General features: G+C 37.4%; 1 protein-coding gene across 2 annotated transcripts; it reads right to left on the bottom strand.

The window, feature by feature from the left end:
* Positions 1-1,497: 1,497 nt before the first annotated feature.
* Positions 1,498-18,225, bottom strand: LOC144957487 (adhesion G-protein coupled receptor G2-like). 2 transcript variants are annotated; one of them, XM_078888802.1, is made up of 7 exons: positions 18,109-18,225; positions 11,957-12,021; positions 9,986-10,159; positions 7,791-7,891; positions 6,005-6,149; positions 4,992-5,291; positions 1,498-3,760 (listed from the first exon to the last, which is right to left on the bottom strand). In XM_078888802.1, the coding sequence occupies exons 1-7, from the start codon at positions 18,120-18,122 to the stop codon at positions 1,929-1,931; spliced, it is 2,631 nt and encodes an 876-aa protein (XP_078744928.1). In that variant the 5' UTR covers positions 18,123-18,225; the 3' UTR covers positions 1,498-1,928. The 2 variants fall into 2 exon arrangements, with proteins under 2 accessions (XP_078744928.1, XP_078744929.1); XM_078888803.1 differs by lacking the exon at positions 18,109-18,225 and adding an exon at positions 16,512-16,583.
* Between the last annotated feature and the right edge of the window lie 402 nt (positions 18,226-18,627).

The raw sequence follows: 18,627 nt of genomic DNA, 5'->3' as shown, positions 1-18,627 counted from the left end.
TGTTTGATTAGAGTATATTTCTCTTCCAGGAATAAGCTACATTGTTTTGATGTTGGTGTGTATCCTGTTGCTATAGATGTAATTTTCCATGACATGTTGTGGTCTAGTTTGTTGTCTTTTAATTTCCAAATATGTTCGCTGAGTTGTGTGGATGTTTTTTTTTGTGAGCGTCTCTAAATGTTGAGGTGTGGAGGTTGTATCTTGTTTTGAAATTATTTTCCGTTAGTCCTACATATTTTTCTTGCTTGTTTGTTTTAGTTTCTGTGACTGTGGCTTGGTAAATTAAACTTGATTCTAAAGATTGTTTGTTTAGCGGGCAATGTTCCTTAATTCTGCAGTTGCATTTTCTGGGGGTGGGTTTTGCTCTTGTCGGTGGTTTATTAATATTTTTTTGTTGTGGCTTGAAATTATTTGTTCTATGTTGCGCATGCACAAGTAGCTTATTTTTATGGTATTCCTGTTGATAATTTTATATAGCTGGTGATTTCTTGGACACTTCAGGAACTGCTGTCCAATGTTATATATATATATATATATATATATATATATATATATATATATATATATATATATATATATATAATACGTGAAGGCACTGTTAGGTTACTTGGAATTGATTTTGACTTTCGACTGAAATTTGACTTTCACATCAAGGAAATATGCAGGAGGCCTCTCAACAACTAAACGTATTAAAAAGAATAGGAGGACACCTCTCCAAACTCAATAAATTAACAATTTTCCACACGATTATTTGATCAAATTTTATCTTTTGTCCACTTATTTTGCCCTTCTGTTCAAGAGCAAATACTAAAAATGGGAAAGAAATACAAGAACGTGCTCTCAGATTTATCTACATTGACTAAACGAAGAGTTATTAAATAAAGGCTAAAGTTATCTCCCTTGAAACCAGGTGAATACTAGTTATGGCAACAGAAACGTGCAAAGTTCTTCACAAATTATCCCCAAAATATCTCGAAAATTGAATAACTCTCAAAGAAAGAATAATCATTTTAGGCACACTAATACTGTTAATGGGTGTCCGGATAGCTCAGTTGATAGAACACTCTCTTCACACGCAAAGGGACCGAGATCGATCCCGGGTGCAGTCGAGATTTTTGTCTGATCCCCCCTGTCTACCGAGAAGTGAATGTTAGATCTGGCGAAAAGTATTTTTGCGATAGACTAGCGTCCTATCCAAAGGGTAGCAAGCAATTGGTATTTTCCGTTTCACGCTTTAGAAACCGGGATAAACTCCAGCCCCACGTGCCTAATGGCTCTGAAGGACTACTTCCTAAAATACTGTTAATGTCCCAAATAACAAAACACACCTTTCGGTAAACAGTCTTTTCGGTATGCCGCTGCGGTACCGTGGAATAATCAGCCAGAGCACATGAGAACGGAGACAGATTTCAATAGGTTTGAGGCAGCTTCTTAGACTTGTTCAAATCTGTTTTCTGTTCTTGCCCTAATATTTAATAACACTTCAAGACATGTAAATTTTTATGTAAAATATATAGTATTTAATTAAATGGATTCACAGTATTTACAGTAAAAATTATTATACCGGCGAAAAGCCTAAAACTACTATAATAGCTTACTGATTTTTAACAGCTAATTTTAATAAGACATATATTATTTTTATTGTTCAAATTATTAGTTGCAACATTCCTTTGTTGTTGTCCCAGTTTGTGTATTTCAACAAAAGGTGTATACATATAAATTTTTACCGACAATAAATGATTTATTCAATTCGATTCAATACATGTGAAGTGTTGCTGCTGGGTAGGGACACCTTGTAAAGAGCTTTGAGCACTAGTGGATAATGCACTATATAAATACTCTAGATTTTAAAAGTTTTCTTTCTTCAAACCAGAGAATGTAGAAGTTCATCCTCCTTCACAGTGAATACCACTCTCTGATTTCAACAACTATCCCTCGGGTGAGCCAGTTTGTCTATTTTCTACCACTTCCAAAGCCCTCTCTTCAACTGGATCCCTTTGTTCTTCTATATATGACGTTTCCGCCACTCTTGACCTATCAACCCCCATGGACGTGTTGCCAGAAACAAGTGTGGATTTTTTGTATCCTGATTTATCAATTCCGGAAGGTCGACTGCTCAAAAACAGTCTCGTCCAGAAATACTTTATATCTGGCTTGAGCACACAGTAGAATATAAAGATGAAAAACCCTTGCAAAGTGTTAAATATCACGAACAAATAACTCAATGCGATGTGGCTAAATAATACTGCCAGGAATCCAAAACCCCACGTCAAGCCGAGAAGAGATGCGATGGACATGGTGCCTTTCAGTTGCTTGGTAATTGCTTCTCTTCGTTTGAACTGTAGGTGAGCGCTTGACGCCCGTTTGAGAAAACGAATGACGAAGAAAAATATGGTAAAATTAAAGGCCAAAATCAAACCAGCCGGAAGAATGAATACGAAATAAACGATCGGTTTTTTAATCCAGCAAATGGCGTTGTTTATGAAATTGTAGTTGTCTAGGAAACCAACTGTAGCGGTGAGTATGACCAACAAAAATGGAATCCCCCACGACGTCAAGGTAAATATCGTTAAGTAAGATCTTCTGTTATTGAGAAAGACCTTCACCATTCCCATGTACAGGTAATAGGCGTCACATGACATCCACATCAGAGAAACAAGCGTAAAATGATGTAGTGATATCGCTAAAACTTTGCACAAAACGCCTGCTACATTTATATTCCTGGATAGAATTGCGTTCGCAATAAATAAGATGTTCGCAAACATCAAAGTTCCGCATAAGTGCATTAATATTTTAGACGGATTGTCTTGTCGCAGAGGTGGGAACATCAAATACGTGACGAGCGTAATGAACAAAGCTAGAATCGATAGTGAGCATCCCACGAAAGAGAAGTTTTCAAGAAAAGCGTCGCTCTCCATCATCGCTTTGTCATAATCAACAGCCATCATCAGGGCGAAATTTGTCAAGTGATTGCAGCTACAAGTCAAAGAGTCGTTACCAGACTTAGATAATCTACATCCGTTACTCTCCCAGTGCCCTACGACGTCATGCTCGTGTTCCCCTCGAGTATTCCAGAAGACACAAGTTGGTAACTTTGCATACCCCTCCTGCAAGAATGTGATCAAGATGTCTTCATCCAAGTTTTGGACAAAGCCTACACCAGGAACATCGATGGATACAACGCTGCTTTGTATGACCATGTTCTCGTTGCTCGGAGATAATCCTAACATCTCGGCACTTCTGTACATTGTCACACTAATTCGGCCCAATTTGTGTTTGTCTGCCTGAGACAAAGAATGGAAAATGGATTCCATTGGCAACGTAATGGTTGTCAAAGTATTAATGTCCGGATCGTGCTTATCCTTGACAAGCTCTATGGTCAGTTGATCGTTTATTGGAGAGATGAGACCGTGAAACACGATTGGATTACGGCTCCCTGTTGGAGTTTTTGACACATTGTGGATTGAGAGTCCAATGTCTTTCGATGAGAAGTAAAATGAACCATTTTCAGTCAAAGACACGGCTGCAGCTACTCTATCGATATACGTTAGAATACCTTGGCGCGTTTTTGAGTCGGCCGTATAGATGCAACAGTCTGTAATTCTAGCAACGGTTTTCAAGATGCTCTCGGCCACCGAAACATCCACGTTTTTACCAATATATTTCGTGGTCAAATCGAGTTTGTTCATAATTTCATGTAACTTTTCATCAAAGCGACGGCCAGGGAGTTGGTGTAGGTCTTTCAATTGCTCCAGATCATCTGAAAAAGTCGTAAACGTTTTTATGATATTCTTTTTTGATATATTTTTTCTGTTTATTTATATTTTTTTCACTTTAATTCATATACTAAATGCTTATTATTTATTCATTCATTCATTCATTCATTATCTATGTATATATTTATCTATTTATTTCATATAATCTACGAAACTTTCTATAAAATTAAACTTGTTTGGTGTTATAGCAGGTACTAAACCAATGCATGTGTACTATAATCAGCAAAGAAGAGACAAAGGGGCAATTCTAATTTGACAAATTATGCTGGATAATGAAGACTTAAATGATTGTTGTTCATTCATTCCTAGCAGCCCAGACATTGCATACTCCACTTTTACAATAGAAGAAAAAATTAATTGCTGACGATTGAAAAACAAATCTTTCACACTGTGGTTGATATTAAACTAGTGATTAAAACGCCCAAGTGACAATTCATTAACGGGCGGTTTGGGTCTTTTCTTTTTTAAAAATTAATCACCTATATTGGGTTTTTAAAATAATTTTATTTCGTCATTATAGTTTGAAAAACAACATTTTTGGTGAAAAATATAAATTTTCTGTGTTTTGCGACCTAATTTGGGGGTCTGGCATAAAAAAGCAACAATCTTGTGGCAAACGTTCCACAAAAACTAATGAAGGGATGACCTCCATATTCTTCCCTCTTATCAACATTCCACCATGTGTCGCCAAAGAGAGATTTTACGGCTTTAGCTTATGGAATTTTTTTCAGAACATTATAAAGTTGAAAATCAAAATGTTATGACAAAATTGATGTTAAAAATACACAACTTGGATTATAATTCAAAATACAAATACCTTATCAAAAATCTTTCTATGGTGACATACTACCTTTATCTCTTTTATAACTGTGGGAATTTTTAGACAATTTCATTGAATAGATTCTGAGAAACGTTTGACACAATATCCCATACCCTTAGAAAAATGACATATTGAGAAAATGGCAAAATAGCATTCCGTTTTTCACAATTTTCCTACAGACCGTATCCTTTTCGACTGTGTTTTTCGTGGCTTTATTGTCTGCTGTAAGACTTTGGACATCAATAATATTATTTCTAAGATAATTGAATATCTTTTTTCACCAAAATCTCAAAATCAATTTTTTGAAGGAATTTCCCAATAATTAGAGCCAAACTGCCCCTTAATTTAATCTAGTTTCTGCCCTGGACAGGGTTCAAGAAATGAAAGCAGCTTACAATGTGCTGAGATCAACGTGATTTTCAATTTCCTACTAGATCCATCCAACTTTGAGGTTGAGCAAACACAGGTGGTGCCGTTGGAATGAAAGTCCATGTTGACTGTTTGGAGAAGTGTACCATGGACGCCTAATTTCTCATTGCCTCCACAATTCAAACTGTTGTAAGCTATCAGCTTGGTATATCCATGTACGGAACATTCAATTCTCACATTTTGCTTATCGGTGACCAGGAAAGGTATTGACTCTTCTATATTTTCTCCACCGTTTACTTTTATAACGGGGCTGAAGTAGCAAGGAGCTGAAAAATTAATGTTTTATTTTGTAGCTAAAACCAATTTGATATAATAATTGGGACAACTTTGACGGTCGTAACAAGATCATTCTTGATAAAGAATATTTAAAATGGCTTAAAAGCTACGATAGATACAATACGTGGTAGGATCTCCATTCACATTTACCCTTCAAAATATGCAATGACCTTAGACTAAATGGACTCTTCTTTTTCTTCTGATTCTCCTCCTCCTCCTCCTCCTCCTCCTCCTCCTCCTCCTCCTCCTTCTCCTCCTCCTCTTCCTCCTCCTCCTCCTCCTTCTTCTTCTTCTTCTTCTTCTTCTTCTTCTTCTTCTTTTTCTTTTTATCCTTTTTCTTATTCTTTTTATTGTTAAGTAGCCTCTTACATAAACGATCCCTTTACCCTTAGCATCCCCATGAATAACAGACAAACAATTAAATAAAATGAAAAGAAAAGCGAGAGAAAAACAAAACAAAAACAGTTCATAGTTTGATTTTAACATAAACGGGAAAAATAAATTCTTTAAAAAATTATAAAGCATCTTCAACGCTAAACCCAAAACAATAATTCATTGGGTTTAATTGGAGTAATTGCGTAGGGGCTTTATTTTGGTCTAAAACAACTTTATCTATCCATTTTACTTATTGCCTATTTGAGCACGGATGTCACATGACATATCTTTATCAATGTGTAACATTTTATTGTGTTGTTTTACTTACACGTTGATTCGCAAATGTACGATTTCCTCAAAGTATCCACCAAGCCATACCAAAGCCCACCCGTGCACGTTTCCATGGCAACGCAAACACTGTTTTCAGTCGTCTCCGGTTGTCCAGTTCTCCATTTTGTATAATTCAAACTTCCCTTAAATTAGATACTTTTGATGATGATAATCTGAATAACAAAAGATTAAATCTCTCTCTCTCTCTATGTCTCTCTCTCTCTCTCTTTCTTTCTCTCTCTCTCTCTCTCTCTCTCTCTCTCTCTCTCTCTCTCTGTGATTGTCTGCGCGTATATATATATATATATATATATATATATATATTTATATATATATATATATATATATATATATATATATATATATATATATATATATATATATATATATAGCGGAGAGGTCAACGAGCGGTCGCAAAACAGACGGAGCTATAGTCGGGTTGCGGCCGCTCGCTGTCCTGTCTCCCTGCCAGCCAGGCGGAGAGTGTCATGACAATTAGGCCCTGAGTCTGGCACTGCCCCCCCCCCTCCCCGCGACTTTTTATTCTTAGTTTTCACCTGGCACTGCTCCTTACTCTCACTCACATTCCGTTTTACGATTGGTAGATATTTCGTCGTCCCTCAAACAGCAAGACTTGAGCTTTAATATAGCGCAACATCCACGTAACGTGTTCAAAGCGCTTTTCAAGGGGTACCTGACAAATAGCAACACTTAACATGAAAGGCGTTACATGACGTCTGTTAGGCGATATCACATTTTTTCGGACAAAGACAACGCTGTTAACGGCCAGGTACTCATTTTACACCTTAATACGGTGATAGAATTTGAGTGAAGAGCCTTTTCCAAGGACTCAACTATCCGCCGAGCGTGGCTCGAATCCAGGACCATCCGATCCGAAAGCGAGCGTCATACCACAAGACCACATAGTCTATGAGTGATTTTTGGACACATTGGTCAGTGGATCAAATGATTGTCAAATGGTTATCCCATTAGGGAGGTTAAATCATTGGAAGTGTGTATCTAGCCAGTCATTCGGAGGACTAATAATGAATAGGTTACATATTCAATCATAAGATGAGATCACTATTTCAGTAGCAGGATGTACAGGCAGATTCTAAGGAATTCAGGATGTAAAAAAACCACGGATGGAGGATCTTTATTGACGACCAGTATATATATGTGTATATATTATAGACTAGAAAATAAGATGTCATCACTTAGAAACCAGAAGATCAATTACACAGGGTATATATTCAGTTCTCTGGAAAAAATGTTTTACACTTCCAATGATCTTGGAACCAGTTTTTTGACATCACACATCTATTCTCTATTATATAGCGGTAAACAAATAGCAATAATTGATTTCTATTATTCGGATAGGTTTGATCACGGTTGCAACAAACTCAAAAGATCCAGCTATCCAAAATCACTGCTGGGTGGACAGGGGAAGAAGAGGGCCTGCGAAAATATCAATCTCACTCGAGATCAATCCCTATTTTAAAAATTTCCCTTTATTCATTCCCAATGGGAAATTTAACTTTAGGACCTATTCTAAGGGAAGACTGGAATAACCCAGACGTTAGCCGCAGTGCAGCGGCGCAAACTGAGTTAGGGCGAGATGACTTGCTAAAGGCCGTACAACGAGGCGGGTAGTAGTCGAACTCGGTACCTTTTGAGTAAGAAGCAAAGGCCGTACCGCTGAGCCACGCTGCCCCACTGTGTGAAATGGGTTCTCTATCAACTGAGCTATAGTAATGGCAGTCCAATGATCCAAACATACATACCAACTCCTTTCCGTCCACCCAGTGGAAATCGCTACCTTCTGAGTTGCTCAATCCAATCCAAGCGAGATCATCTCTGACTGACGGACACGTCGATTTCAACCCTGGAAAGGTTAGAGACAGAGAATGAAAAAGTAACAATTCAACTCTTTTCTTACCAGCCATTTTCAAGATTTTCACCAAAACTCCACACCCAACAAACAAACAAACAAACACACACACACACACACACACACACACACACACACATATATATATATATATATATATATATATATATATATATATATTGAATGGTGTTGGATACAAATATGGTACGAAAAGTACTCGACATGTCACAATGTATTTTTCTTCATTGCTTTGTCTGCCACCTTTCATACACACTTTTTATGTTCTTCATCTTACACCGGTGCCTGATCCTTAATTTCTTGATTTGATAACTTCATCCGAAGCCTTTTCTTTCATTAGTATTTTCGCGATCCCAGGCATCAGACTGATCCCACCGCTCTCAACAATAAACAAAGGAGCCTGGAAAACGTAGAATAATAACAAGAAATGAAATGAGTAGGAAAGTGCCAGAAGACAACAGAAAATAAAAACTTCGCGGCGGTGATGGGGGCTCGAACCCGCCACCTTACTGGTACGAATCGTGGATAGCTAATACGGTAGAGTGACGATCTCCCCGGCCAGGCGGAGTTGTCGTACCAGTAAGGTCGCGGGTTCGAGCCCATATTCTCTGTTGTGTACTGGCATTTTCCTACTCATTTAATTTCTTTTTATTATCATCACAAGTGCCTGCCCCAGTCATTTTTCTGAATTAAGACATCGAATAAAATGCAATATAGATAGTATGCAGATGACGTCACTCGGGCCTTTGTTATTGTTTTTGCCATCCGCGTTTGTGAGTTGTTCTCACTAAACTGTATTAACCAGACTATAAAAGTTCCTGGTTACACAGAGTTTGTGTGTTGGTCCGTTATACTTCCGGATGGCAATGTTGTGAACTCCTTGGTCAAGCGCATTCTATCTATAGATGGCAGTTTCTGTACTCTTTGGTGCTTGGAGTGGACACCTTTTCGTTAGCATTTTCACGATTCCGAGCTTGAGGCAGCTCCCACTGCTCTCGTGTATTCCTCTACCAGCTTGTAGCAACAAGAAGACTTAAAAGAATTCTTGAGCTTGTGCTTATATATAGCGCAATATCCTCCTAAACGTGCTCAAAGCTTTTTTTACAAAGGGTCACGACCAACAACAACACGTAACAGGTAGAACGAGACATGACGACTGTTAGGTGAAACTACAATATTTTTCCGACAGAGACAACCGTGTTAACGGCCAGGTACTCATTTTACACGTAATTACGATGAGAGATTGTGAGTAAAGAACATTTTACATGGACTAAACTATGCTTCGAGCGAGGCTCGAACCCAGGCCTTGCGATCTTAAACGAGTGTAATATCACAAGAGCACATAGCCGACGGTTCTATGTGATAAATGTGTGACCCACTGCCTTCGTAACGTTATAGATGCTGTGCGCGTGGCTAAGACACTCACAACATTGCCATCTGGAAATATAACGGACCGACAAACACAACTATGAGTAACCTTGAACGTTTATCGTCTGGTTAATACGGTTTAGTGAGAATTACTCATGGATGGCAAAAAAAAAAAAAAAAAGAAAAAAAAAAAAAGAAAAATAAATAAGAAAAAAAAACAACAAAAAAAAAAACAACAAACAAACCAACAATGAAAAAGATCTGAGGCACATTTTGTTTTGGTTATCTCTCTTTAGTTTCGATAACCGGTTTCGAGAACCGTGGTGCCGCTGGGAAGTGATCTCGAGTTTCGAAAAACCTAAACTGGCCGAGACCGTCCGACAATCGGCTTCAACAGTCGTGACGTCACTTCCATCGTAATGACGCATAGTAACTTAGTAACTGGTTCTAAATTATCGGAACAATGGCGGACGCCCTTATGAAATACTTCTCCGAAAGAGCATAAAAGTGTATCCAGAGGAGAAAAACAGTATAAATGTGATCATGTTTTGAGTTTTATACATTCTGATCACATGGCATGTGAGAAAGGGTCTAGCAAGCATGAAGAATAAAAAGAACCGATTTTCTTTGTTTACAACCAATCCGTTGGTTTCTGGGCGGACGTGACATCAGACTATTGAATCCTATAGTTGAGATACTCACTGTTATGCACAGCGTTTTGCGTGACGTTGTCTGGAATGATCAGGCTTTGACCTCCAAGCTCTTTGCAGGACTTGAACGCGGAACTACAGGTTTCGGGTCCTTCTTGATAAATAATGAACTTCCTCACTTTTTCCAAGTAAAACCAATCCTCTTTCCAACAAGCTGTAATTGGATCTGAAGGAAACGAGAAAACGACAAAAAAAATTTTTTTTTTGGTTGCGGTTATGTGGTCTTGTGGTATGACACTCGCTTTCGAATCGGAAGGTCCTAGGTTCCAGCATCGCTAGCTTGGCGCATTGTTGAGTCATTGGAAAAGGCTCTTTACTCACATTCTCTCACCGTACTCAGGTGTAAAATGAGTACCTGGCCGTTAACAGCGTTGTCTGTCCGACAAAATTTCTAATATCGCCTAACAGGCGTCATGTATTTGTAAACGTTTTAGGCGGATATTGTGCTATATAAAAACTAGTTATATCGCACAACATCAACTAAACGTGCTCAAAACGCTTTACAAAAGGAACCTAGCCAATAACAACACGTAACACCTAGGACGACGTAACACGACGCCTGTTAGGCGATATTATAATTGTTTTTCCGACATAGACAACGTTATTAACGGACAGGTACTCACCGTAAACCTGAGTACACTGAGAGAATGTGACTATAAGAGCCTTTTTCAAGGAATCAACTATGCGTTGCTCAGAGCGGGGTTCGAAGCCTAGACCAAAAGATCTCATTTTTCATCAAATACTTTCATGCAGACTAATGGATATCTCTCTAAAGGGACACACAAATTCATTTTTAAAAAAACAACCCCCCCCCCAACCCACCCCCCCCCCCCACCAAAAAGAAAACAAAAACAAAAACAACAACAATAAACAAAACAAAACAAGAAAAACGAAAAAGAAAACCCTACAAAACAAAACAAAACATAAAAAATATATTACATACACTCACGCGCACGCACACCTACACACACACACAAACACACACACATACAAACACATATAAACATAAACATACACAATAACGTAAAAAGAAAAACAAAAACAAACCCGAAACAAATGCAAATATATGATATATATACGTATGGGTGTATTCATTTCATTCAAGACAATAAATGACAATTGATAATAATGCCATGCGTTTAGGTAAACTATTCACAATATCCGCTAGCCACATTAAACATACCAACACACAAAACCGTGTGTAGTCTGATTGATAGAATTGCTGGGACTTGATCATGAACAACGAGCTGTGTGACGTCAACTTATTCCCTTCTATAGATAGTATGCGCTTGGCCAAGAAGCTCACAACATTGCCATCCGGAAGTATAACGGACCAACAGACAAAACTATGTGTGACCTTGAACGTTTATAATCTGGTTAATACAGTTTAGTGAAAGAGTTTTGTGTGTTGGTTCTTTATACTTCCGGATGATAATGTTGTGAGCTGCTTAGCCAAGCGCATAAGCGTGAAAGGGGTACACACGATTTTGTGTTTTGGAATATAAATCTTTGACCGGCGGAGGTTGTGAGTATTTTACCTAAAAGAAAAGCATCAATAGAAGGAGCGAAATTGAAGTCAGATCTTTGTTATTGTTTTTAGACAGTCAATTTGGTCATTATAGTAATTACTTCTCACTAAATTATAACTAGTATGCGCTTGGCTAAGAAGATCACAACATTGCCATCCGGAAGTATAACGGACCAACACACAAAACTATGTGTAACCTTGAACGTTTATAGTCTGGTTAATACAGTTTAGTGAGAATAACTCATAAACGCGGATGGCAAAAAAAAAACAAACAAACAAACAAAACAACAACAATGACCCGAGTGACGTCAACTTCGATCTATCTATATAAATCGTTTTGGGCGCAGATACATTATATCCAGCTGGCGGATGCTTTGACTATTTTGCCTGAACGCATAGCATCAATACCAAACGGACATCGAATGTTGTGCTTACCTATACAGATAACAACCCAGCATAGGAGCAGCGTGTAAATCATATGTGCAACACACATCGTCTCTCTGGGTTATAATGTGTAATAAAAATAATATATTATTCAGAGGTCATTAGAAAAACTTGTTTTTCTTTCTTAATAAAAGGGATAAAAATTGTGATGTCAAAATGCTGGTTCCGATCTGATTGGAAGTGTAAAGGCAGTCTTTCTGGACGACTGGATGTATAGCTTGTGTAAGTGATATTTTGGTGTCAGAGTGATGGAATTATTTTCTAGTCTAAATATAGATCTAAATTGAGCTTTTTCCCCTTCTAAATTGAGCTTTTTTATAGCGCAATATTCACTAAACGTGCTCAAAGCGCTTTACGAGGGGTCTAACATCTCTAGCCAACAGCAACATTTAACATGAAAGACAGGACATGACGCCTGTTAGGCGAGATTACATTTTTTTTCGGATAGAGACAACGGTGTTAACGGCCATGTACTCATTTTACATCTGAGTACGGCGAGAGAATGCGAGTAAAGAGCCTTCTCCAAGGAATCCAACTATGCGCCGAGCGAGGCTCGAACCCAGGACCTTTCGATCCGAAAGCGAGTGTCAAACCACAAGACCGCATAGGTCAATCGATGAACAATCAGTGCCAGTACTTTGGAAAACATCGATTGTCGTTCCAGTTCCAAAAAAGCGTTGTCCGACCGTATTGAATGACTTCCGTCCAGTGGCGCTTACATCGCTTGTAATGAAATGTTTAGAAAAAATTTTAAAATCTGAGCTCCTACAAAAATGTTATGACCTGAAATTGCTAGATCCGTACCAATTTGCATACCAGCAACATCTCAGTGTTGAAGACGCACTATTAACCGCCACAAATTTGATCTCGAAACACCTTGACCAAACGCCCTCGAATTACGCCAGAATCCTGTTTGTCGACTTTTCGTCAGCTTTTAATGCCATGAACACAGATATTTTGCTTCAAAAGTTGTGCAGCATGGATATTCCAAACTACCTTATTAAATGGTATAAAGAGTTTCTGACCCATAGACCGCAATGTGTAAAATTGGGTGAACATATCTCCAACAAAAGAACGTTGTCGAACGGATGTCCCCAAGGCTGTGTGAGTTCCCCAATCCTGTACATCTTATACACCAACGACTGCAGACCATCCTTTGAAAATTGTTTTATAGTGAAATATGCAGATGATACTGCTATTCTTGGCTTATTAAAAGATAAAGTTACCGAAAAGAATTATTTCAAACAAATAAATATATTCACCGATTGGTGTAAACAAAATCAGCTTGAATTAAATGTTGAAAAAAACGAAAGAACAGGTGTTTGGTGTAAAAAATAAAAACGACTTAAAGTGTGTGGCGATCGGTAAAGATGATGTTGAGATAGTTGACTATTTTAAATATTTAGGAATAACCATTGATAGTTCCCTCAATTTCTCTCAACATATTAATATAATATCTAAGAAAGTTGCCCAAAGATTATACATCCTAAGGAAATTGAGAACATTTCAAGTAAGGAAGAAAACTATGTTAAGAGTTTATGACTCATTGATTAAAAGTGTAATTGCGTTTGGCTGCACCATATGGTTTGGAGGATGCCGACTTAAAGATAAATCAGAATTTCAAAATCTATCAAAGAGGCATCAAAAATAATAAACCATCCTCTTGATGGAGTAGAAAGAATTCATGGAAAAGCAATAGAAAGGAAAGCATTCTCAATTACCAACAATAAAAAACATATTTTATACCATGAATTTAGTCTTTTACCATCTGGGAGAAGGTTTTGTCAGATTAAATGTAGAACTAACAAGTATAAATCAACGTTCGTTCCATCAGCAATAAAAATTTTGAATATTTCATATGGTACAGAAAAACCAAGGATTGATTCGTTGACTGATTAACTGATTAATTTATTTAATGTAAGATTAACTGACCAATTGATAATGATGATAATTTTTGGTGTCGAATTGCCACAATCGTAACAAATTGAAAACGAAATGAATATGTTTATGTTGTGTATATCGCACGTGTGAAAGAAAAAAAGAAAGAAAGAGAGAGAGAGAGAGAGAGAGAGAGAGAGAGAGAGAGAGAGAGAGAGAGAAGAGAGAGAAAATAAGTAGGAGTGAAATATCTGTTCAATCTTAGTTATCGTTTAACATTATAACAAGTGTAACTAAATGACAAATTGCCATATTTATGGACAATAAAGATCTATTATTATTATTATTATAGCCGCACATAGATCTATGCTGGTCACCAATAACAATCATCCATCCTCGCTCTTTTAAGCTCCGTAATCCTAAGAATCTTCCTGTACATTCTGCTACTGAAATAGGTATGCCACCTTATGATCAGTAAGTAACCATTTTACTATGAATTTATACATTGTCCAGAGGACTGGCTGTGCACTACCAATGAGTTGTGAACCGGAAAAGAGGATAGTGTGATCTCACTATTTCTTTGCTTTACTTCGTTAATATTTATGATTGACCAAAAATTCTGTCTTAATCATTTTAAAATTATTATTGTTTATATTGCGCAGTATCAAATGAATGAATATGCTCAAACGCTTTACAACAGGTTCGTAAGTGGCGTGCACATATTTCGCATGTGTGATTGACGAAGGCAATTATGGGCGTATTTCAACAATGTAGTTGTAGTAAGATGATCGAAGTAAAATGTTAGCGAGTGGAATCCTATCCAAAATACAAGTAAACAGAAAACGTGATGGGAAGGGACACAAAAAATACATATCGCTCAAGATCCACGTGCACATATTAACAGGTCTGATTCCCAAAAGCAATAAGGGGCTCGATTTAACATTGTCATAGTTGTAAAATGACAATATTTTCCGTTGATATCAGAGGGGCAGCCTGGCTCAGCGGTACGGTCTTTGCTTCGTATCCGGAAGGTACCGAGTTCGATCACCCGCCGATGCGCAGTGTGTCCTCGAGCAAGTCACCTCGCCCTAGCTCAAATTGCGGCGCTGCACTGCGGCTGACGCCTGAGTTATTCCAGTCTTCCCTTGGAATAGACCCTAAAAATAATTCCCTATGGGATGAATAAAGGGAGTTTTATTTATTTTTTCAATATCTTATTTCAATGATAAGAACGAGACACCACAACAATGTGGGGTAATCCGATATGTAAACAAGATCAGGGAGGTCATGAACATTGTGTATATAACTAGACTAGACTAAATAGAGCATTTATATAGCGCAATATCCACTGAACGTGCTCAATGGGCAACAACAACATTTAACACGAAGGACGGGACATGACGCCTGTTAAGCGATATTACAATTTTTTTTCGGACAGAGACAAAGCTGTTAACGGCCAGGTACTCATTTTACACTTGAGTACGGTAAGAGAAAGTGAGTAAAGAGATTTTTCCAAGGGCCCAAGTATGCACCGACCGAGCCTCGAACCCAGGACCAGGAATACAGGTCTGGTGGGCCAAGGTGTTACGGTCTCGTTGTTGTAATTTTATGGAAGTACTCAAAACCAAGGAAAAATGCTTTCCACTACAGTAATAATATAAACAAAATCATCACTACAAAACAACATTATTGTTACTGTCACAAAACCGAAAATGAGTATTCACGAAAAGATTATTAACCCCCAATTAGCTCACTTGGACAACATGGGTGATTCCTGTTGACATCAGACACCTTGATTGATGAATTATCTATATTATTCCTTCGTGGAATGCCTACGCGACGATATCTTATGATGTCGTGGCAGAGGGTCATAATTACAAAAAATAAACGAAAATGTTTTATTTTCAAAAACATGAAAAGATCCAAAATTTTTGGGAGACCTTCCGAAAGATCCTACAAAGGGAAACAACTCAAATAATATTCCTTCAACTGACCCAAAGAAAAAAATAAAACCTAGTACGTTTAATTAACCCTGATAGGAAAAAACAAACACCCTAGCACCTTTGCTAATACTTATGACTAACTCTAATAGAAAAAAAATCCTCCGACCTCGAGCTAACCCTAAGAGAAAAAGAAACAACCTAGGACTGCTTTGCACTACCTTTCAATACTTCACAAATCAAAATGGCGGCCGAGAATCAAAACAATGGTCAAATTAGGAAATTTTAAACTGTCACAAATCTGTCAAGGTTTGTTCTAGAGTTTTTAAAAGGCCTCTATATGATGACAAATTGAATAATTAAACGCCTGACAAAAGATCCACGGTGACAACACAAATTGAAAGAATATCTGGGATGTATCTAGGAGCTTTCGGAATGTCTCCCAAATTTTTAGACAACCAAAATACAAATATATGCCCTTCTATTGAGAACACTAAACTAAAAGTAACAAAAGATTAGAGAGAACAAAACTGATGTCACTCAGGTCCTTTTTTATATTATTGTTTCTAGCCAGCCATTTTTATGATTCCTTTTTACTTCTCACTCAATTCTATCAATCCGACCATACTTTTTTCCAAGGTTACACCTAGATTTGTGTACATTACATATCAGGATGGCAATGTTTTGAGTTGTTTAGTTAAACGCACAGCATCTATATTATTACTTACCAATTCTGCTTTTCCATCTTCACAAGTGTTGTTAATTTTCCCAATTTTGGAAAGATGGTGGAAATGATAACTGATAATGCATTCAACACTTTTGGATTTTTTGGTATATCTCTAATTTAGAAACTGCATAAAGTGATGACGTCATTTTGCAATATAAATAGCAGATCGTTTACGAGTGTCATTCTTTATTACCAACGTGTGCTTATTTTGAAGGTCTGATAGCCGAAATCGTTAGGTTTTCAAATCTACAAATATTTGCATTTAGATGTAAGGCGACGTGTACATATAGGCAGGTCTGACATCCGAACGCACTTATGGGCTAGTTTAACGTTGTTGTAATGGACAATATTTGTGTGTCATTTTATTTTAGATTTCCATTACAACAATGAATTACATTATGAATTGTGTTATCAGACATGCAAATAAGTGCACGTCGAAGTAAGGCATTACACATGTTTAATAGAATACATCAAATAGGCGCCGAACTAGACAAGTTATGGTGCTATGCGTTTAGGCAAAAAAACTCGTAACATCCGCCAGACGGATATAACGAACCAACATATAAAAAAATGTGTAACCTTTAACGTGAATGATATAATTAAGTAAGAACTATACATAAAAATGGGTGGCTAAAAACAATAACAAAGTCAAAGATCTGAATGACTTCAATTTCGTTCCTTCTATTGGTGCTATGCGTTATCCATAAAGCTCATGACACCCGTCACCCGGATATAACGACTTCGTCTTTCAGATTATCCCGCTTTTCGCCATAATGAATTTTACATCTCCATGCATCTCGGTTCAGAGCATCATCTTCCTCCACGCCCATTTCTCTCATATCGTCCTTTACCTTATCAAACCATCTAGTCTTTGGGCGTCCCTTTTTCCTCTTTGCCGCCAATTGTAAGTCCAATACTTTCCTTACCACGTACTCCCTCTCTCGTCTCTTTACATGTCCGAACCATTTCAATCTATCTTCTCTCATCTATATTGATACATTGTTCACTTCTATCGACCTTCAAATTCGTTCATTTCTCACTTTATCTTTTCTTGTCCAGTCAAGTGGCCATCTCAACATCCTAATTTCTGCCACCTCAACTTTTTTATCTTGTTTCTTTGTTGTAGCTGCTGTTTCTAATCCATATAATATTTCTGGTCTTACAACAGTTGTATATATTTTCCTCTTCAGCTTTGCGGATATTCGTTTGTCACACATAACTCCAGTTCCCTTCCTCCAATTATTCCAGTCTGCCTGTATCGTCTGCTTAACCCCCATCTCATTGCCCCCATCTCCTTGAACAGTTGTTCCTAAGTATTTGAATTGGTTTGTCTCTGGCACATCCTCTTCTCCTATCTTTCTTGTCGGCCCAGCTCTCTGTTGTCCGATGCACAAGTACTCTGTCTTCGATCGGCTTACCCTTAATCCCCTCCTTTCCACCATGTGTTTTAACCTTAAATGCAGTACTTAAACGTTTATAGTTACAGTCAGATTGATATGATATTAGTGAAAACGACTCATAAAAGAGGCTGACCAAAAACAATAACAAAAAGGTGAGTGACTTCAAATTCGTTCCTTCTATACAGCACGGCGACTTACTTATTTTGAAACATAAAATACGATCAGACTTAAGCTCCATGTTTCCATAAATCAGCATCATTACGGAAATATAAATCTTAACAAGATCTGAATAAGTGTGTAAGATAACAATTACACATTTTACAAATGTGTGTAACTATAAATTAGAATAAGCAGAAACCATTGACGTCATTTTGTAAATATAATTTGACTCCATCAGCCAATACCAACGTAGATATATTTTGCAGGTCTGATAACCGGACAAAATTATGGGCCCGTTTTAACATTGTTGTACAGGAGAATATTTTGGTGGTTTGAGAGTACGTATTTCAATATAATGAGACCACAACAATTTGAAAATCAGACCTGCGAAAATAATACATCGCCTAATACAGTATTGCTCGGCGTTTTCTAATTTTTAGATCAAATTACCTACATTGTTATAGGCCGACGTGTTCATATATTAAGGTGTGACATTCGAACACACTTATGGGCCTAGTTTAACCTTATAATGTTGTAATGGACAATATTTTACGCACG

The sequence above is a fragment of the Berghia stephanieae genome, chromosome 12 (genome assembly GCF_034508935.2).
Source record: "Berghia stephanieae isolate SIO BIC M18660-M18661 chromosome 12, UCSD_Bste_1.3, whole genome shotgun sequence".
Classification (NCBI taxonomy): Eukaryota; Metazoa; Mollusca; class Gastropoda; order Nudibranchia; family Aeolidiidae; genus Berghia; species Berghia stephanieae.
Note: the sequence above shows the minus strand (reverse complement) of the source record. Positions and strands in the feature narration are given on the sequence as shown.

Bases quoted from the DNA above. Each gene is read 5' to 3' on its own strand.
- LOC144957487 (XM_078888802.1), bottom strand. The intron at 6,150-7,790 runs GTATGTATGTTT...ATCTAATTTAAG, and splicing joins GGGTGGACGGAAAGGAGTTG to GGAAGTTTGAATTATACAAA. The intron at 3,761-4,991 runs GTAAGCTGCTTT...CGACTTTTTCAG, and splicing joins CACGTTGATCTCAGCACATT to ATGATCTGGAGCAATTGAAA.